Source organism: Clarias gariepinus, chromosome 21, assembly GCF_024256425.1.
Source record: "Clarias gariepinus isolate MV-2021 ecotype Netherlands chromosome 21, CGAR_prim_01v2, whole genome shotgun sequence".
NCBI classification, from domain to species: Eukaryota; Metazoa; Chordata; class Actinopteri; order Siluriformes; family Clariidae; genus Clarias; species Clarias gariepinus.
This window is the reverse complement of record NC_071120.1, coordinates 14,881,570-14,903,737: the sequence shown is the minus strand read 5'-3', so window position 1 is coordinate 14,903,737 and position 22,168 is coordinate 14,881,570. Positions and strand designations below refer to the sequence as shown.

At 37.1% G+C, this 22,168-nt stretch overlaps 1 protein-coding gene across 1 annotated transcript; it reads right to left on the bottom strand.

Annotated features, from left to right (window-relative positions):
* Nucleotides 1-2,441: 2,441 nt before the first annotated feature.
* LOC128509074 (coiled-coil domain-containing protein 180-like) lies at nt 2,442-19,789 on the bottom strand. The gene is made up of 39 exons (XM_053480645.1): nt 19,730-19,789; nt 16,913-17,073; nt 15,074-15,159; nt 14,869-14,978; nt 14,637-14,765; nt 14,423-14,533; nt 14,237-14,332; nt 13,989-14,152; nt 13,724-13,843; nt 13,555-13,634; nt 13,375-13,463; nt 13,162-13,281; nt 12,348-12,521; nt 12,087-12,202; nt 11,451-11,577; nt 11,321-11,363; nt 11,152-11,249; nt 10,902-11,059; nt 10,639-10,814; nt 10,369-10,549; nt 10,114-10,260; nt 9,891-10,035; nt 9,669-9,785; nt 9,491-9,592; nt 8,580-8,663; nt 7,757-7,944; nt 7,602-7,617; nt 7,410-7,518; nt 6,981-7,053; nt 6,780-6,839; nt 6,609-6,678; nt 5,623-5,764; nt 4,763-4,923; nt 4,544-4,681; nt 4,339-4,450; nt 4,155-4,260; nt 3,921-4,062; nt 2,979-3,800; nt 2,442-2,900 (listed from the first exon to the last, which is right to left on the bottom strand). The coding sequence occupies exons 1-38, from the start codon at nt 19,787-19,789 to the stop codon at nt 3,666-3,668; spliced, it is 4,446 nt and encodes a 1,481-aa protein (XP_053336620.1). The 3' UTR covers nt 2,442-2,900; nt 2,979-3,665.
* Between the last annotated feature and the right edge of the window lie 2,379 nt (nt 19,790-22,168).

Here is a 22,168-nt window from a genome sequence, read left to right as displayed (position 1 = left end):
GCAGCATGCCTAATTCACGGGACCCTGGGCATCTTTCTTTGGGTGTTTTTCACAGGGGGTAGACAAGTCTCTTTAGTGTCCTGCGTTTTTAGAACTGTGACCTTAAATGCCTACTTTCTGTAAGCTCTTAAGGTCTTAACGACCATTCCACAGGTGCATGTTAATTAATTGATTATGGTTAATTGAACATGCATGGAAAACATTGTTTAAACCCTTTACAATGAAGATCTGTAAAGTTATTTGGATTTTTACAACATTATTGTTGAAATACACAGTCCTGAAAAAGGGGCGTTTCTTTTTTTGCTGAGTATATATATATTTAATACATAAACCAGTCTATTATCTGTTTAAAGATTAAAAAAAAGTGACACCTCGGTCTTCTCACAAAGGACAGGCGGCACGGTGCAATCAGCTACAAGACAGATCTAGTTCGAGAGAAGTGCCGTGTGTTTGATGTGACACAGCTTCTTTGCAGAGATGTAACGAGGCGAGCGCTTGCTGACAGCCTGCTTCTTTTTATTTCCCCATCACTGAGCCTTGCTTCCTTGCGCTCCTCCCTGTGATCATCATCATGTTTCTGTCTTTATTCATCAAGATGATGCTTGTTGGCTTTCACTTCAATCACAAACAATTTAGATGTTTTTTTTTTATGTGTTAACAAGAATGTATCAGCGCCGCACAATATGGAGGAACATCAGGCTCAGGTTGCACACATTCTGTGCTTTTTATTCCTATGACATCCTGCTATTTGTGGTGCATCCTGGATATTCTTAGTGAGAAGGGTGAAACAAAGACGCTGATACAGTGGCAAGAAAAAGTATGTGAACCTTTTGGAATTTCATCGTTTTCTGTGTTAATTTGTCGTACAATGTGATCTGATCTTTATCTATAATATAACGTGCCTAAAATAATAACACACTCATTCAAAAAGTAAGTGAACCCTTGGAATTAATAAGTGGTTCAGCCAGGTGCATCCTGTAGCTATGGATCACACCTGCACAATATTAAAGACGAATTTTCTTTAAGAAGCTCATTCTTCCTGGCAGAACTGTCAGGCTCTGTCATATTATTTGGACGTCTCATGTGTATAAGACTCTTCAAGTAGCATTCCGTAGCATCTCTAGATGAAAATCAGATCACATTTTAGAACAGAAAACCATGAATTTCTAAAAGGTTCATATACTTTTTCTTGCCACTGTACCTAATCCTTCAAGAACTCATTAGTTTTTATACGTTATATTTGCACAAGTGAAGAATATTGCACAAGTGTACATTAATTAAATATTTTAGTTTTTTAAAAGATCCTCCAATATGCAAATGATGAATACCTGATCATTATGTGCTGTATATGCAAATTTTCATGTAGTAGGGCTTTCAAGTCAAACTGGGACTTGCGATGACATTTCTTGTGAATGAAGACGTAAAACTGATAGACATTAACAAAAGACTTACGTGATGAGATTCTTAGCTGCAGTAAAACATTTGTACATTTAAATAGTCTGTGTCTGTAGTACAATCCTACATTGTAGACAGCTGTTGCAGCGCGAGGTGTAGATACAGTAAGATGCAAGAATCATTGTATTAGACTGCATGAAATTTATTAAACTTTTTACAAGCAGGTTTGTAATAGAATTCTGTCTGTAATTCAGTATGTTTACTGTTCATTTATAGCTTTTTCCCCCCTTATAACTTTGTTAAAGATTATTTAAATGTAGATATGATCACTAATTATAAAATATTTTGATGCATCATGTCGCATACGTCCGTTATGGATATAAAAAGCCAATGGCAGTTTTTTCAGCCTTCAACAGTTAATTAAAATGCAACTGTGGTTTGATATAACTGTATTCCCCTACAGGGCTCTATCCTAAAGATAGTGGATTGTTAATATGTCTGGCTGTCTGGATATATAATAGACACCTCAAAACTGTTCCCCACTCATATTTCTCTGGGACATAAGGGTAAACCAAATAAACACGTTGCTTGAGGTCTCGGGAGAATAGAGTTAATAAGCGTGTGTTAAACGATATGACTATTAACTACAAAAAGTACATGACCATATGTACAGTGATGTCAGAGGAGATCCTTCTCCTGACAGTGAGGAGAGTTATTGTAGAGTTAAATGGCTGTTAAAAATCTGAGGTGGCAAATAACAAAGTATAAATACTTTGTTGCTGTATGCAAGTATTTTTGTGTATCTGTACTTTACTTGAAAATTATGTTTTTGATACTTTTTACTTCTACTCAATATATATTTTTATACAAGACTTGTACTTTTACTTACTATACAGTATGAGTCATCTGAAAAGACACAGCTCCCTTGAAATCAAACTAAAGTGTATTTTTTAAAATTTGAAGATCATGAAAAAGCTATTTTATGTTGTAAAGTGGGGCTCTCATAGATTATAGATTAATTACATGTAAAGTCTTTTGTTGTTTCAATTAAATGATTACAGCTTACAGATCATGGAAATCAAAAATCAATTACTGTATGTCAAAATATTATTATTATATTTTCTAAAATCTATTTAAAAAATACAATACAGAAATTCTGAGAAATTATATTGGTCAGCAAACCAGTTGGTGCTGGTAAATAAAATTGGCATCTCTATAAAGCTTGTCAGCACACGGAAGCAAGAAGTGTTCTTAAAATCTCTTGGTAGATGGCTGTGTTGACTTTGCATTTGATGAAACACAGTGGACACGGTACCCCATCTGTTGAAACTTCATACTGGACTACAAGTAACTTGGATTCTGTGCCTCTCCAGTTTTCCTCCAGACTCTTAGCCATGGGTTAGGGTTAGTTACTTCCAAATGAAATGCAAAATTGTACTTAATTAGAAGAAAAACTAGATAAGGAAAGAAAGATTGACTCACCACTGCTGTCTGCAAGATGACAGCTAAAAAAACAAGCAAAAAATGAGTCATACTTTTTTACTTTTACCTGTGACACTGTTAAAACATGTAGACGATCCTACCTAATAAAGGTATCCTCGCTCTCCTCTAGAGAATAACAATCCTTGCTTTGCTCCAGACATTAAACAGCATTAGATGATTAAACACAACATGTATTCAGCTCTGTGCAGTCAGCCCATGGCATGAAGAGCCATCCTGTGAGCCCATAATTGGAGTGCAGTGCTGGGAGCTATCCTGTCAGCCTCATCCTGGACATCCTGGCACTCTGGTCATTCAGCTTTTCCCTGGCGCATAGTGTGAGGAGCTGTCTTGTTGACCTCACCCTGGCACCTTGTGCTGTCTGACTTTTGTTGGAGGGAAGTGTTTGGATCCATCCTATTGCCCTCACCATGGACACCTTGGTGCTTTCTGCAGTCAATCCTTCATTGGAGCGCAGTGCGGAGAGCCATCCTTTTGGCCTCACTCGGGTCACCTTGATGCTCTATGAGGGGCAAAGTGTGTGGTGCCACATTGTTGGCCTCACCCAGGACATCCTGGTGCACTTTGCACTCAGTCCTTCATCAGAGTGCAAGCACAAGGAGCTTGCCTGTCTGCCCCACAATTCTGCATATAGACATCAGGCATCAGGCTACTCCAAACATCTTTATGCACTATGATGTCTGCATTTTCTGTTATTAATAAATTTGCACCCTATATTCTTATTGTCAGGTTTATCTTTTACATAAAAAAAGTCCTTGAGTGCAGCACAGTTATTCTGAGTTGAGTGAAGAAAGTTTTTTTAATTGGCTTCTCCAGTGCTCTTGCCAACAGAACAGTTCTGCCTCCTGTTTCTGCCTAGATTTCTCCACATTCTGAAACTCATCCATGATCTTCCTCTCGTAACTCTGGAGCCAACAGATACATGCAGTTAACAACAACATAACGGTTTCATACTGTTAGAAAATTCTTGCTGACACAAGGATTAGTGTGGTCTGCAGCCTATAAGCATAATATTCATTGTTTACCTGATGCAGTGTATCTCGAACCCCTATAACATTAAGGTGTGCTTTTGTGGTTTTCACTGTAGTGATGGTGGCTGTCTCTTGTTTCTGTTGCGTGACAGATGAACTACCGGTGTATTCAATGTAACTGACTCCTGGCCACACTCTGTAAAAAAAAGAATTAAGAAAATGCTAAGTGGAATCTTACATGCAATATTAACTGCACCTGTTTTACCAGATTCCTTAACCAGTCTGAACCTTGTGCCTTTTTCCAATAAGGGTCTCTTCTTCTGCTCTTCTGGTAGAATACCAGCTTGTCTTTGACGAACAAGTGTTGTGAAGTTTTCTCGCTTTGGTTCTACCACTGCAAAAAGAAAGTTATCAGGTTATTGATCAGTTTTGTCTTTCTAAAACAACCCATGCCTCATCACAGACGACTTGCCTCCATCTTGGATCTCATCAATGGTCAGGATGTTGTCCAATTGATGGAGTAATTTCTCTGTCAATGTGGCGAGTGAAGTCACGAAGTCATCTACATTGCTTTTAATGCAAGCCTTTTAGAAAGGAAACATGCAGAAACATTTAGAAATGATAGTTCAGTGGAATTGGAACAGTAACATCATGTAACAGTTTGAAGTGTTTATGACCTGGAGTTCCACTCTGGTATCCTCAATAGTCTTCCTCTGCTCTTCCTGCCTGTCATCCTCAGCCGTGACCAGCCTGTTTAGTTCTTCTTCGCAACCTGGGTGGCTCAGACGTACAGACAGCTGACTGCTGTGTTTTCTCTGTAGAGAGAGAGAACAACTTCTTAAAGAATTGCACATAAAATAAAATGCCATTTGCATACAGTGTGTTATTCTAATCACCCTCTTTTGTTCACTTTGCTGCCGAGTCTCCTTAAACTGCTGGCGGATGAGTGTCGAACTCCGTCTCAGGTCCTCCAAATATTGATCGTGCAGTTTCGTTAAAAGTGCTTCAGGTATTGTACACACAATCTCTTCAACGGCCTTCAGCTGCTTACAGAACTCTATACATAGGATAAAAACAATAGTAATCATTACATTTTTGGCACATTTTAACTTTGTGTTCTTTGATAAATTAAGCATTTAAATCAAATTATATGAGAATGTTACACTTCATGGGCATATTTTAAGAGCTTAAAATGATTATAGTACTTATTAGGATTGCGATCTAACTGTCTGACTTTCATGAAGTTTTAATGAAAGAGGCAGCAGGGCAGCTGTTATAATACTCACTCACTTACTCACTTATCACCTAAACTGCTTTTTCCTGTCACTTATCATCTAAACTGCTTTTTCCTGTACACAGGATAAAGTTGTGGGGGACCTGGAGCCTATCCCAGGAGACGTAGCATGAGGTGGGGTACACCCTGAATGAAGTGTCAATCCATTGCTGGGCACACACATATACTGTACACACACACTCCTTCACACACAATGGGCAATTTGGGAACAGCAATAGCCTAATCTGCATGTTTTTAGACTGATGGAGGAAACCCAAGTGCCTGGGGAAACCTACCAAGTACAGGGAGAACATACAAACTTCATGCACACAGACCTGGAGACAGGAATCGAACCCAGATAGTGGAGGTGCAAAGCGACAGTGCTAGTCACTGTGCTGCCCTGTTACAATACATGGTCAAAAAGTTATTTAAGACTAAATCTTTTTTTTTTTTTTTTTATCAGTAAGAAAGGCAAATGCTCACCTTGTACACAATCATGATGGTACTCTCGAGAATGACTCTGGTAAACAAGAAGTTTCTTGTTTAAGTCCTCAGCACACAGTTCAAAAGATTGCTGAATATGCTGGGGACGGCTGATCGCGTGGTCCTTTTTATTGTAGAAGTCCTGAAGGGCAAGTGACTCGATGTGATTATGATTAGTACTGAATTGGTTTACAACATTTAATTGTTTAACTTTTTTGCACTACAGTTAAACTGTGGGTTGCAAGCATAATTCGTTCCAAAAGCATGCTTGTAATCTAAAACACTCATATATCAAAGTGAATTTCCCTATAAGAAATAAGGGAAACTCTGACAATTTGTTCCAAACCAAAAAATATTTGTATAAAAATTATTAATACAAAATAATAAATCTTTACTGCACTTTACTCTTTAAAAGAATCGTGGTTGGTATGAGACAAGAGAAGAAGGAGGAGGGTGACTACTGTGTAGGACATTCACACACACATACACTAATGGAATCACTGTTCTCTGACAGAGTGTCAGAGACTGTGGAAACTGCAATCTTTAACAAGGAGCCTCTCGAATCACACCTGCTTTTGCCTCCTTTTGATGTGACGCATTGCTACAGCCTTATTAACCTTTTACTTCCCAGGGGCCGTTGTTGCAGTATGGTCACTAAAGGACGGTCACTACATTTTGATGCAAAATTTTAAAAAGATGCTTTACAGACGTCGACTATACGAGTGACACACACGCACTGAGACTGAGCATGAAAGACGATTACCCACAATCCCACAGCATGAGAGAGAGTGCAGTACCATTGGCTCAGTTGTGATCACATGACACTCGGCAGACAAAGCATACAGTATACGTACTACAGTACTCATATTTCAAGACCTTGCTCGTTTAACAAGTTAAAATGTGTTAAAACGTTTTGCTCTTCTTGCAAAACATTCGCAGAATATTGGAAGGTTTTACTGTATATTTAAAGGAAGAGAAAGGCATACCTGAGCCACCTGGAGGAGAAGCTCATTGCCTTCCCACAGAATGTTAGTGATCAAACCCTTGAAGGTGATGCTGAAACAATACAAATTAACCAGCCATTAATAAAAAGCCTTATATTGCCATAATAAATTCTGCTAAGGGTAAAGTGCACTACAAAAAGGGTTAACATTTACATTTGCTGCTGACATTCAGGTTTAGGGCCGAACACTTGGAATCTTTTATCGAACCGAACACTGAAACATAAAGAATATAAAAAATGTGGACATATCAACAGAAGACTTTCTTCAAAGATAAATAAAACATGTTGCCTGTGAAAGCATCCTCAAAGAACATTTTAATATCTGATATAAAAGGTGAAAACTGTGATAACTGACTCGGCTGATTTCCCGTGCGGGGCCTCTTTTTCTTTTGTTCTTGACCCTTGACGAGAGCTTGGCTTACCACGAGCTGAAGAGTCAAAAAAGAAACATCAATATTTAAAAGCACAATAATTTTGTTTGTACTAGAGCTAACCAAATTTTTACATTACTTATTTTTTACTAGTGCAAAAGTTAAATAATTTATTATATCTTATGCATGATTACCTGTAAAATCTCACTAAACTACAATATGAAATGCTATTTTCATTATATGTTTAACCATATAATCCTTTTGTACAACATTTTAAAGAGCCTTTTGAAGCTTCAGGAAGTGGACAGAATTAAAAAAAAAAAAGTTTAAGTGTTAGATGTAAGGTTATGAAAGAGCTTGAAATTGAAATGATTAAAGCATGCAGTTTATGTGTATAGAAAATATCTATGTACCTGTTACTGTTACTGACTTTTTCTCTTTAAGATCTTCATTGACATGTTGACTAATTGGAGGTTTGCTTGTCCTGAAATTTGGAAATAGTCCTGTGTAATGTGGGTTTTTCTTTTGAGATTAAAAAAAAAACATTGTGTTCCTTGTGGTTGGGTATTACTAAAATGCTGAAACTCATAAGGAAAAAACAGTACTTGAGTTTCAAATTTACTGAACAAAAGTTTCTCTGTTGATTTCTAATATTTTCTGGTGTAATTATTTTTTAAGCATATAAATATGAAGAAATATCTTTCTTTAAATTGTTGCAAATGATGCTGTCAGTGTGTTTCTGTTGGTGATTTTTCTTTACCTTAGCAGTCCTCTGATCACCTCTATAGCTTTATCATTTATGAAGGAAGCTCCCATGTGGCTGGGCTGGAGAAGGGGATCTGAAGCTGGGTCTTCAACTTTCTCCTGCTTATGGGCTCGGAGACAAGCAGCCACTGCAGCTGGCCCCTGTAGAGGTGTGTCTGGCTGTGGAACAGCCACAGATGGGTTCTGTATTTAAAATATAACATTGACAATGATGATAAGGACACAGATGGTCATATTTATCCTTATAAACTTCATAGAACAGACACTTTAATACATTAAAGTGGTACCTGGCCATATGAACAGAGAAAGAAATTTGTATAAGAAGCAAACTGAGCCAGACTAAACACTGGCTAAGTTGTGTGTACGTCTGGGAGACGTTCAAAATTTGTTTGTGTCAGTGGAAAGCCAGGTGAAGCGAGGTTATATATGACAGACAAGATTTAGCGAAGACGTAGCACCGTGAGTTTCAAGAACGATAGCAAGGACAATAAGGGAGCGGCTTTCAGTTTAGTTTTAAAGCAGCCGGTGCCAAGAGGAATTATAAGTGAAGGGTAAATAAGGTTTAATGTCTATTTATTTCATATTTTACTTCATTTACGTCTTTTCTAAATGTTATGATTGTTTTTATATGCAAAAATATGATTATAATGTTGGACATTGGTAATATTGATAATATTTTTAGGTAGCTGGAACGAATTATCTGCATTTCCATTATTTCCTATGGGAAAATGTGGTTTACAATACGAAATGTTGCCTTAAGAACCGAGTATGCAGAGGTACCACTGATTGTACTAATGAGTAGTTGTGCACTAACATACCAGATAACAGTCCAGATACTGACATCTCTTTCTGAGTTCTTCTTTCAGTGAAGATATTAAACCAAAAATATCACCAGATGTAACCTGTAATGCATACATTTTCGATCAATACATTAGAATTACAAATACTTTCCAAAGAAATTTAAACTTGGAAATTTAAATACACATTTCTTAACCACTCTACAGATTTCATGTAAACAAGCTGTAGTTTTGGCAAATCAGTTAGGGCTTTATCCATGACAATAAATTTTTCCTACAATTGTTTACAGATCGATTACTTTACTTGTAATTCACTATATCACAAATCCAGTGAGTGAGAAGGGCCTATAAAACAGAAAAAAATCCAGAGAATAATGTCTTTAGAAACTTCAGATAGTGGAGGCTTGGACGCTGAAGAACACTATTTCTACCGTGAAAAGGGGGATGGCAGGATAATTTTTTTCTCAAGGAGGTACTGGTGCGTGATGTCATGAGGAAGAAAGATTATGTGGATATCTTGAAGCAACATCTCAAGACATCAGCCAGGAAGCTAAAGCTGGTTGCAAATAAACAAAGGCCTCAAGCATACTTTCACAGTTGTAGAAAAATGTCTTAAGGACAACAAAGTCAAGATAATAGACCTCGGACCTCACGCTATTAGAAAATTAGTGGGCAGAACAGAAAAAGGTCAACAAAGCTGACTTAATTACACCAGTTCTGTAAGGAGGATTATGATAAAATTCTAGAAACCTATTGTACTGGCTAGATAAAACATTTGACTCAAGTTAAACAATTGAAACGCAATGTTACCAAATACAGTACCAAGTAAGTGTATGTAAACTCCTGAAACACTAGGAATGTAAAGAAAGAAATAAAATCTGAAACATTTTTTTAACTGCATAAGGCTTGTGATCACTGTAAGCAGAACATACCCTTTTTTTCAGATTGCATTGTTGTGTGTAGGCATGAAGCTTCTCTTTCAGTTCACTCATCACAGTCTCAATCATTTTTTTCTGAGTGTTGCTCTTCATGACCTACAGATACATTTTGTTAGAATAATAGTAGCAGTAAATACTGTACTTCAAAGCGCTAAGAAAATGTTTAAGGTACCTCTGATTTAATCTGGATGCGGGTATTTCTAAGTGCACTTTGGATTTTCTCAAGGAACATCAGCTCCGTTTTCATAAACTTGAGCTTCTCTTCGAACTTATGGAATACATCTTTTCCCTGAACAGATTAAAAGAAATATCATGTGTTTATATTCATCATTTAGAAATTTAGTATCATTTAGCATTATCACAGACTGCATACGCTGCATACTGCGTACTGTACCTGGCCCAGGCATTTAGATTCTGTGCTCTGCATGTCCAGCATTAGAGCCTCATCAGCTGAGTCAATGAGCTTAGTGGTCTTCTCCAGACTCTTTCTGTATTGGGTAATCTCTTTCGGGGTAAAATTACCACCTTCAGCAAACAGCCTTTTAAAAAAAAGAGAATGTTCACACATTTATTTCTTAAATTGTCAGAGTAAAAGAAGAAAAATATTATTAACATACTTAAAATGTTTCTTTAGTTGTGCATCTGCCTCTCTAAGGCCCTTAAATCCATTCTCCAAATTCCGTCTGAATTGCCTCTGTAATTCCTGGATGTCATTTATATGTTCAGCCAAGATGAATTGTAGCGAAGCACTGAGTTTCACCAACCTGTTAAAAGACACATAAGCACTTGGATAAAACATGGAACATAAAAAATTGTATTAGTGCACAGCCAAAACTATTTTATGCCGTTGCTGTTCGCAAAGAAGCACTTACGTCTCAGACTTGGTTGCACTGTATAGTGCATCTTCCATGCCACAGACTTTAGTACGAAACTCTTCATTTATTTTGCGCTGTGTAGCCTGAAGGTTGTTGAAGTCATTTCGGAAATCAGATAAAGCCTGTAGAATACCTTGGCAGTGTCGATCCACTCGATCTTGATGCAAGACCAATTCAGCTGGCAACACCATACAGACAGTTCACAAAAGGACGAATTCAAAATACAAACCAAATGTTTCCAAAGAAAAAAAAAAAAAGATTTCCCACCTGCTCTGACATTATAAACGTCCATCTCAATTCTCTTGGCTCGAGGTTGATGGAGATGGAGGCGGAGATCCAACTCAGCCTTCAGCTTCTCTTTCTTGGTTTCCATGATGGCCACTGTGTGATTCAGAACCTCCTGATTCCTCTCCTCAAGGTGATTAAAGAACTTTCTTCTCACACTATAACATTGAGACACAAATCCAGGGTTAATTAGTGTAAAACACTTGGTAGGTGTTATTACCCGTTTTGAGAAATATTAGTCTTACTGTCTTTGCAGTTCAGCTATGAGACTTGGATACAAAAACATTTCTACTTCCATAGCATTCAAATGCTCTTCAGCATCATCACACTGCATTACAGGGCAACTGTAGATGTTTCCCTTTACTGTTGTGAAAGTTTCATTATTCTGTGTGTCTCTAAACTCCTGTAAGGAATTAAAAACATGTTTTTTAAAAGATGACTTTAGTAGTGTAATAGACTACAGTGGGGGGGGGGGGGGGTGCATAAAAGATGTACCTCAGCATGAGCTAAATCAGGAGCGTGTTCTTGAGGAGTAACTTCCTGGAAAGCATCTGGGCAAATATTTACTGAGGGTGACGTTGTTATACTTGCACCTAGAACAATAAGATACAAAATGTTATGTGATTGCTTAATATATTTGCAACACTAAGATCTTCTAACTCACCGAGGGTAAGTGAAGGATAAAGTTTCTGAAGCTCCTCTGGGTTCTAGAGTATACAAACAGACATACTGTAGAATTAGTCAAAGTCCCAAATAATACTTACATTTTGATTCTGTGATCGCCTGAAGTGTACCTGACTGTATATTTCATTGACGTTGAAGTACTGACTGACTGCTATGCTGTATATGTGTATTTCCTTTAGGACCATTACAGGGTAAGTGTCCACTGTATCAACTCCTTCCTTATAAAAATTGACACACCTGCAAAAGCAGAAAAAATTATGTAAGACTAAATATGCACTTCCACAAGAAATTTAAAAGTATGATTGCTTAGCAGCAGAGGACGCTGTAGCTGCTCTTCCCTGAAGTACAAGGCTTAAAATTATCCGGGAACTCTTATTTTAATCACCGGAAATGCTCCAAACCACTATTAGCAGCCATTGTGTCAGCAATGACACTACTGTTGCAATAGTGTGAGTGCTTGTGAATAGTTTTCACAGGCAAGGTACATACTGTAACAGATGCGATATACATATGTGAAATATCCTTTTTTAGATACATGGGATCAGAACATCATGAGATATCAGACATTATATCTAAAAATTGCTAGGAGCCAAAGCAGAGCCAAAGAATGGATAAAATAAAGACAAAATAAACCTTAAAAACAAAAATGATATTGCTTGAACACTGAAATGTTGTGTAAATGTGTAATCACACTAATAACGCTATGCTGAATACAATGCAGACATAAATCGATCATTTTTCATTACCCTTCCTTGATTTCCTCCAACTGGTTTAGTATCTGTTGCATTGTAGCTTTGAGGTCCTCCTCTGTACTTTCCTGCCTGAGTTTGTCCATCAACATATCCAGCTGAGCCTCTTTTTTCTACATACATCAACCAAACCACCAGGCAATACAAATACAAGCATCTGCATCACCAGATGTTAAATTTACAGGTACAAAAGCTTTGCATTACTATTTAAACTTACTATAAAAAAAACAAGTTTAGAGACAATGAGATCAGTCTCACTTGATTCTTTTCTTCATACTTCTTGCTGACTTCATCCAGACAATCCTGCAGCTGCTGCTCTGTCCTCTGCAGACCTGCGCAGTGCACCTCCCAGACATTAGCTGCTCCATGAACAAACTTGAACAAAGACTTAGTCAAGGGTGCAGCAGTTTTTGCCAAACCCTTAAATGCTTCCTGTAATGTAGAGTAAGAAAATTAACAATGGCTTTGTTAGAAATAGTCATTATCACATAGCATCCATCCATCCATCCATCTATCCATCCCGACCCTGAGATGGGAATTGAACCTGGACCCTGGTGCACCACTGTACTAACCATCATGCCACTATCACATAACATCAAGTTTCATCATGTACTGTACAATAGAAGTCAGAAATTTACATACACTTAGGTTGAAGTTATTAAAACTGATTTCTTAACCACTCCACAAATTTCATGTTAACCACTACAGTTTTGACAAATTGGTTAGGACATCTATCTAAAGTTGAGTGGCCATCACAAAGCAATAGAAAATTTGTGGGAAGAACTGAAAAAACACCTGCAAGCAAGGTGTCTACAATTCTGACTCAAGTACACCAGTAACGTCAGGAGAAATGGGCTAAATTTCTTGATGAAAGCTGTAATGATCCTAACTGAACTATGACAAAGAAGGATTATACAGTAGGTCAGAAATTGTGAAAAACTGTGTTTAAAAATTTTGGCTAAGATAATGTTAAGTTCAACAGAATGTCCACATACATATACAGTATATTGCTGACATCTGGATGATACAGAGAATAAGGGTCCTTCATACCAAACACAGTGTATTAACTTACTTCCATTGCTGCTAAACTCTCCTCTGCTTGGGTCTGGCACTTGCCAATAAGAGGCACCATCTCACTATTACAAATGTCCTGTACCTCGTCTGGGGTGAATCCACACTTAGATAGTTCTTTCTGTGGGAGTGCACAATGCACATTTTATTCTGATTTCAAGTCATACAATTATATGAAATAGTAAAACATAAAATCAAGAATTAGGGTGCAAACCTTAAAGTGTTCAACTTCCAAGAAACAGACTTGCCAGGTATTCTCATAATATTCACGCAGTTGTGTTATGGTCTCACTGTGCATGCAATCTAATAAATGGTAACACACTCATAAAGTCAGCAATTAAACTTAACAAACAAAAAAATTTAATAATGTATGTGGATGGTAGAATAGTCTTACCAATTTCCTCATTAACTGCTGATAAAGAGGAGAACCAATCAGCAGCAGATGATTTTGAAGAGTTGGGAGGGATCATATTTCTATATGTAAAAAAAAAAAAAAAGCAAATATGAAATTAAAAATCAACTTTAAGTGATGTGTATTTGAAAAAAATTTGAACTTTTCTAACCTGACTTCCTCAAGAATTTTGAGCCGTTGCTCTTTGTATGCTTCTTGTTTTGTCCGCATGGTGTTTAAAGTGTCTTGTACATTTTTGGGGTTTTGAATCTCAGGGCTGTTCATGAAATCTCTGGAGATAAAGAATAACAAGACAGTATGTTGTGTTTTTCCTTAACTGGTATATTTTAAGTATAATAACACTTTAGTTTTTTCCTAGATCCGACATGCTAAAGCCGATTACGAGCTTTGTAAGAGCCGTCTTGGAGTTGACTTACTTAAACTGGCTGACTGCATCAGCAACCTTTATTTTTTTCCACTCCTGAAGCTTTGTCTGCCATTTCTGGTGATAAAGAACCTCTTTTTGCAAATCTTTCTCCATAAGGTTCAAATGGAGCTTGGTCACAGCTTGTCTGTTTGCCAGCAATGCCTGATTTATCATCTTAAAAAAAAAAAAAAAAAGCACAATAAATTCATCATTGCATGTTTAACAGAAGAATAATTCTTTAAATAAAAAGTGACCTACCATAGCTTCATGGTTAATTAATCGGTGGACACCACTGGGCATCACATAACTGATTTTCTCGAGTTTCATTGTGTGATTCTGTAGCAATGCAGTAATCTAGAAACACGGAAAATATACACAATATATACTGTAGATACTCAAAGTCTATACATAATGAAAAAAAAAATTTTGATCACGAAATGCTACCATCGCTGCTCGTTCAAGCTCATATTTGACAAACAGCTTATCCAGCTCCTGGATACAATTTCTCTTCATAGCAGTCACATGGCTCACAGAGTTCCAAAGCTCATGTAGATCCTAAAAAAGAATTAGAATTATACATTTCCAAACAAGACATTAATAGCTCACAATTTGAACTATGTGTTGTGTAGATAAATGACAATTCACACTATGTTATCACCTGATAGCTGAAAGCTTCTAAATCACCAATATGTTCTGTTTTCTGTATCAACCTCTCCACCTCCTCATCATATTCTGACAGTTTAATAAGGAAATCTTCTCCAGTTTCCCTTAACAATGACTCAAACCGCTGAACAGAATAAAGATAGCGCTATTAAATTAAAGACACAATATTCTGCAAACAATAGCGTTATTTTAACACTTATTGACTTGAAGTACTGTAAGTAATGTACCATAGTGAGCGCAACGAGATCTCTTTGGAGCTGAATGACAGCTTCATTGTGCTCTCTTTGTTTTTTCTCCATGAGTCTCTCAATGATGTCTGAGCCTGTCTTTGCTGAAACTGCAGAACAGTTGACTATCATTAAACATAAAACAATGTGAATGTGGTGTGTGTTTTAATTTTTTTTAAAAAATTTTTTTATGAAATCTACCAACCAATCCTATCAGGTAGTCCTCTGACCTCTTCAGGTTCACTCTGCTCTTTGTTGAATACAGGTTTCGGCCCGGAAAACATCCCGTTTCTGGAAAGACATAAATTATATTTTGGAGAATCTCTTCCTCTGTCTCTCTTTACATACAGTGGTGTGAAAAACTATTTGCCCCCTTCCTGATTTCTTATTCTTTTGCATGTTTGTCTCACAAAAAGTTTTTGATCATCAAACACATTTAACTAATAGTCAAAGATAACACAAGTAAACACAAAATGCACTTTTTAAATGATGGTTTTTATTATTTAGGGAGAAAAAAAATCCAAACCTACGTGGCCCTGTGTGAAAAAGTAATTGCCCACTGAACCTAATAACTGGTTGGGCCACCCTTAGCAGCAATAACTGCAATCAAGCGTTTGCGATAACTTGCAACAAGTCTTTTACAGCGCTCTGGAGGAATTTTGGCCCACTTATCTTTGCAGAATTGTTGTAATTCAGCTTTATTTGAGGGTTTTCTAGCATGAACCGCCTTTTTAAGGTCATGCCACAACATCTCAATAGGATTCAGGTCAGGACTTTGACTAGGCCACTCCAAAGTCTTCATTTTGTTTTTCTTCAGCCATTCAGAGGTGGATTTGCTGGTGTGTTTTGGGTCATTGTCCTGCTGCAGCACCCAAGATCGCTTCAGCTTGAGTTGACGAACAGATGGCCGGACATTCTCCTTCAGGATTTTTTGGTAGACAGTAGAATTCATGGTTCCATCTATCACAGGAAGTCTTCCAGGTCCTGAAGCAGCAAAACAACCCCAGACCATCACACTACCACCACCATATTTTACTGTTGGTATGATGTTCTTTTTCTGAAATGCTGTGTTACTTTTACGCCAGATGTAACGGTACACGCACCTTCCAAAAAGTTCAACTTTTGTCTCGTCGGTCCACAAGGTATTTTCCCAAAAGTCTTGGCAATCATTGAGATGTTTTTTAGCAAAATTGAGACGAGCCTTAATGTTCTTTTTGCTTAAAAGTGGTTTGCGCCTTGGAAATCTGCCATGCAGGCCGTTTTTGCCCAGTCTCTTTCATATGGTGGAGTCGTGAACACTGACATTAACTGAGGCAAGTGAGGCCTGCAGTTCTTTAGATGTTGTCCTGGGGTATTTTGTGGCCTCTCGAATGAGTTGTCTCTGCGCTCTTGGGGTAATTTAGGTCGGCCGGCCACCTCTGGGAAGGTTCACCACTGTTCCATGTTTTTGCCATTTGTGGATAATGGCTCTCACTGTGGTTCGCTGGAGTCCCAAAGCTTTAGAAATGGCTTTATAACCTTTACCAGACTGATAGATCTCAATTACTTTTGTTCTCATTAGTTCCTGAGTTTCTTTGGATCTTGGCATGATGTCTAGCTTTTGAGGTGCTTTTGGTCTACTTCTCTGTGTCAGGTAGCTCCTATTTAAGTGATTTCTTGACTGAAACAGGTGTGGCAGTAATCAGGCCTGGGGGTGACTACAGAAATTCAACTCAGGTGTGATAAACCACAGTTAAGTTATTTTTTAACAAGGGGGGGCAATCACTTTTTCACACAGAGTCATGTAAGTTTGGAATTTTTTTTTCTCCCTTAATAATAAAAACCATCATTTAAAAACAGCATTTTGTGTTCAATTATGTTATCTTTGACTAATAGTTAACGAGCAGAATGAGCAGAAACATTAAAGTGTGACAAACATGCAAAAGAATAAGAAATCAGGAAGGGGGCAAATAGTTTTTCACACCACTGTATGTTTGTGTGTGCGTTAATGTCTTAATCCTGAACTTTTGGTGCATACTGTGTGTATACAGTTTCTGGTTTTTACCTTGTGGTGAGCTCAGAGAACTCTCCAGTCCCAGTTTGATATCTTGCCGGATGCTGGCACCCAGGATCTTCGCTCCTGTTAGTGGTGTTAGTCGCACTCTGACAGGCTGTACGTGAAGCTCGACTACTCCTTGTCTCGTTAAGAGACACTGACAGCTGAGCCTACAGAGAAAAAAAATCTGCCAACACTAAACGCTAACATGCATCTCATCTACTCTTTCCTTCTTATAACCCACAACAACTGAGATATACATTAAGTGGCCAAAAATCTGTGCACATCTGACAATCACACCTTTCACATATTTTCCCCCCAAAATCAGTGCCACAAAAATGAAAACACAAAATTGTATAATTTGTCTCCTTTTTCACTGGAACTAAAAAACTCAACCCTGGTCCAGCATAAGTACTTACTTAATGTAATACATGGTTTGCTAATGTTGGTGTGAAAGAAGTATAGTGATCTTCACATAACCCTCTACTTCAACCCCACCGAACATGGACTGCACGCCTAGGCCTCCTCACCCAACAATAATGCCTGACCACCTGACTAATGTTCTTGTGACTTAATGATACAAATCCCCATAGCCATACTTCAAGCCTTCCCAGAAGAGTGGAGGTTATTATAATGGCAAAGGGGTTTCACACAGGTGTGATGGTGTGGTGTACATTTCTTTCAGATTTGTTCTCGGTGTTAAAGAGCTGAGCTGCATTTCAGGCTGTGTATATATGCAGTACTATGCAAAAGTCTTAGGCACCATATTATAAGCTGTACCAGTCTTGTCATGCCTGTATAATTATGTACAAATTCATTCAGTATTTCATATACTATAGCTTAAAAAATAATAAATAAATAACATTACAGGAGAATATATGCATGGCTGTAGAGAAAAACAATATAGTACAAGACAGACCAGTTTTCAGATGAAAACAAAAAACCTAATGTACGCTGTTCTTATAAAACTGAACAAATCTGTATCTAAAACTTCTGATTTTAAGCAATGAGTTTTCACTCCAAATATTGACTGTTTATTTTATTACTCGTTTCTACATAGAAACTACATTTCTGCATAGAAGTTTCTTTTATGCAGAAATGTTTCCAAAGCGTATTTTGCTTCTGCCATATTTTTGTATGTGCCCAGGACTTTTGCACAGTACTATAAGTAAAATAGTTGTGAGGTTTTACTAAGCTTGCTGGAGAATGAGTTCTTCTGTTAACTTTTTCACACTTGCTCTTTTCTGTTTTTATGCAAATCCCAGGAGCATACATTAGGTTTTTTGTTTCCATTTGAAAACTGGTCTGTCTTGTATTATATTTGTTTTCTTTATAGCTATGTATATATTCTAAATAAAGTAAAGTCTTAGGCACCATATTACTTTAACATTTAGACACAATATAACTTTAAAAATAAATAAATAACATTACTAATTAGCAATGTCTAGTAATGTTAATGTATGGAAATACTGAATGATTTTGTACATAATTATGCAGACATGATAAACATATATAACAAAATGTATACAGCATATAATATGATGCCTAGGACTTTTGCAGAGTACTATATATAAGTTTTATTTAAAATAGGTTATTAAGTTTTATTTAAAATCAGGAGTCACTCATCAGGGATGGAAGCATTTGATGTTTTTAAGAAAGACTGGACTGGAAATTCAGCGTTAAATGAAAGAGAAGCTGTGGACAGAGAGATTTATAAGTGGTGGTGATGCGCCCTACAGAACTCCAACTAGATGCTGAGTGTTACTGAGAGGGTAACGTGTCAGCAAGACAGAGCGTGTAAAAGAGTACCGTATAAAAAAGACAAAGTGTTCAAGACAAGATCAAAGAAAGAATACATTAGACGTTTTAGGAAAGGCTGGTCTGGAAAATCAGCTTTAAGAGGCCAGGAAGATTAGGAGAATGAGACCTACTGTTGGCGGTAATGTAGCTAACCTACTGGATTCCAACCGCCGCTAAACAAAAATACAGACTTTTGTTTAAAAAGTAAGGTAAATTTACATCCTGTAATCAGATAACATTATAGATATAAATAAATTCTCAAAGATATTAAGTAATGAACATGATGTTAACATTAACTGATAAGAACTGAATCTATTAATTAGTTTTATGTACAGTCACATCCCTTAATAGTGTTTGGATACTATTTAACCATTTGACCAAAACCTCGCTCTGTTATAATAGCATTGTAAAAGGGAAAAGCCCTACAGCCACAGAAGAGGCCATCCGCCAAGCAATGGGGAACCACTTTCAGCACCCGTAGAGGAACAGGAGGGGACGGTTATTCTACAGATTCAGCAATGGTTCTGTGACTTGTACTACCACAACTCATTACAGGGTATTGCAGTGTGTCCTGTTGTTGCTCGTTTGCACATTTGTACATGTACTTTATGTTGCCTTTTACTGTTTTTTGTATACTAACTTAATGTAAATTGTTAATTTTTGGTGTTGATTTGTTTGGTCTCAACTTAGTTAGCTAGTTAATTTTGTTAACTTATCTTGTTTGTATGTAGCACCTTGGTCTAATGTTGTTTCGTTTCACTATGTACCTAACTGTCTGTGGTTGAAATTACAATAAAAGCCTACTTGACCTGACTTCACATGACTTCTATTATAATTACCATATCATTAATCTCTATTTTTATATTTTTACTTTCGACAATACACGGGAAATACAGAAAAACAGTCCTGCAGAGATGTTACACATAAAGATTGGTCTATATTTTATATATTTTATTGTTGTTTGTGTGTGAATGAACCACAGTTAAATTAATAAGGCAGAGGTTCTCTTAGTTATCTTAACATTACCTGAGCTTCAAACATATGTTGGTAAACGTTTCCTCTGGAAACAACACGATGGTCAGCCATGGCTGTTTCACTGGATATCTCCCCCAGTGTCAGTCGTTAGAGAACTCATTCACCTGTGCGAAGTGGGTTGATAATTACGTCACGTTAAACGGCGTGATAAAGCATCTCCATGGTAACGGCGCCAGTGTCAGTGTGGCGTGACATGGGAACATTTTTTGAGTGAGACAAGAACATTTAACCGTCTTTTGTACTATTATTATTATTATCATTAGTTTTGTTGTTGTGTGTGTGTGTGAGTGAATGCTAAACAACACAGTCGCCGCTGTAACAGCCAATAAAATGTAATAAACGAGGCTAGTGACGTCAACAGGTGACACGTATTTGTTCTTGTTTCATGGGGATTGGCATTCAGTATTTTGCATTACCGCCACCTACAGGTCTATACATTTTCTAGTTAAATCTTCCTTCAAAAAATGATTTCGTGCTTAGAATCAGAGGCGGTTCTACACTGAATTGCTCCCCGGGCGAGACTCCCTCCCGGCTAAATTACACTGGCTATGTACAGTATACTGTAAATATATTGTAAATATATTGGCTAACATTAACATAAACAATGGAAATAAATAACTGTACTTGCAACAGTTTTGTTGCAAAGCATAATTTTGTGGTTTAATTGAATTAGATCTCATGTTGTATACACGGCTGAAAAAACAATAGAACCCTGCCGAAAAATAATTTTAAAAAAGGTAAAGGGTTCATTGGTTTTAATGGTAAGTATAACAATGTCTGCTGGTATATAATAGATTCTATTGGGATGGTAAATCCTAATGGAAAAGTGCCCAAAACACACTACAATAAGGTATTTTGTTATAGTTTTACTGGAAAAAGTTAATGGTTCATAATGGTATTTAATAGAAATCATTAGAACTTCTGTGATGGTTTATATATTAGGCTTTTATTGTGTGTGTGTGTGTGTGTGTGTGTGTTTTTTTTAGCAAGGTAAGCATAGCAAGCAGCATAAGCAAGAAGTCTAACAAGCCTAAGAGTTAACGTTATACCACTAATGAACATAATGACATGAAAACCTTAATCATACACAGAGAACATTGTTGCATACCTTTATCTTTTGCCCGTTTCTTCTCATCTTCTTTTCTTTTTTTCCTAAATTGGGCACCTGACAGCTTCGGCCTTTTTCTCTTCATCGTTGTGTTTACCATCGACGGTTCGACGGTTCGACAACCAACAGATTTCCCCCAACGCTGTCACTCACGACCAGAAGTCAAAACTAAACCAATTTACCTCTACATCATAATCGTTTTTTATTACCTATATTTATTAACCATTTCACACAATTAAATAAATGAAAGAAGTGCAAATTATTGGTCTGTGTTTATGATATTTTGAATTAAATGTGCGTTATTTGTAAGAAAGTCAGGTGTCACTGACATAATTTACCCCCCTCCTTGTCCGCTTCATTATTTGGGCGAGGTGAACTGTACCAAACACTCTAAACACTCTAAAATTATAAGGTTTTAGCTGCAACAATGGGAACAACTTCATATCAAGTAATAAATTAAGCATTTATTTGTCACATACGTATACATCACCGCACAGTGAAATTCCCCCACATGGAAAGAACCTATATGAGGATATATGCGCATATATGAAACCTATATGCAGTATATATGCACATATATCCTCACCTATATGAGGATATATGCGCATATATGAAACCTATATGCAGTATATATGCGCATATATCCTCACCTATATCAGGATATATGCGCATATATCTTTACCTATATGCAGTATATATGCACATATATCCTGACCTATATGAGGATATATGCGCATATATGAAGGCCTATATGCAGTATATATGCGCATTTATCCTCACCTATATGAGGATATATGCGCATATATGAAGCCTATATGCAGTATATATGCATATATATGATAATATATATGCTGCATATAGGCAAAATTGAGGTGCATATATGTGCATATACAGGCCATATAGGTCTCCTGTATTGCTTCTTTATATCCACATATAAGCCCTATATGTACATACTAGATATGTCTCCTATATAGCTCATGGCAGGATCTGGTCATTTTAGCTCATATCTCACTTTGGCAACTGTCATACATGATGCGCTCATATTTTCTATTATCAAGGCAATAACTAAGAACTAACTAAATAAAAAACACATTTTAGAATTTCTGTCGCATTATCTGCTAATGACCCGAGGCAGGACACGCCCACACGGAAATCAGTCCGGCTAATTTACATACTAGGCCACGCCCCCGGACAAGGAAACTCTTCAGAATGGTCTGGAAAGTGGGAGGAGTTTACATTTACCTCAGAAGAAGACTGTGTGGCCCTGACGACGAACGGGAGCATTTTGAAGAGAGAATCCAGGAGGACACACTGGGTAATTT

Bases quoted from the DNA above. Each gene is read 5' to 3' on its own strand.
- LOC128509074 (XM_053480645.1), bottom strand. From the start codon at position 19,789: ATGGCTGACCATCGTGTTGTTTCCAGAGGAAACGTTTACCAACATATG. The intron at 4,682-4,762 runs GTGATTAGAATA...CTCTCTCTACAG, and splicing joins AGCAAAGTGAACAAAAGAGG to AGAAAACACAGCAGTCAGCT. The intron at 4,451-4,543 runs GTCATAAACACT...CCTTTCTAAAAG, and splicing joins ATACCAGAGTGGAACTCCAG to GCTTGCATTAAAAGCAATGT.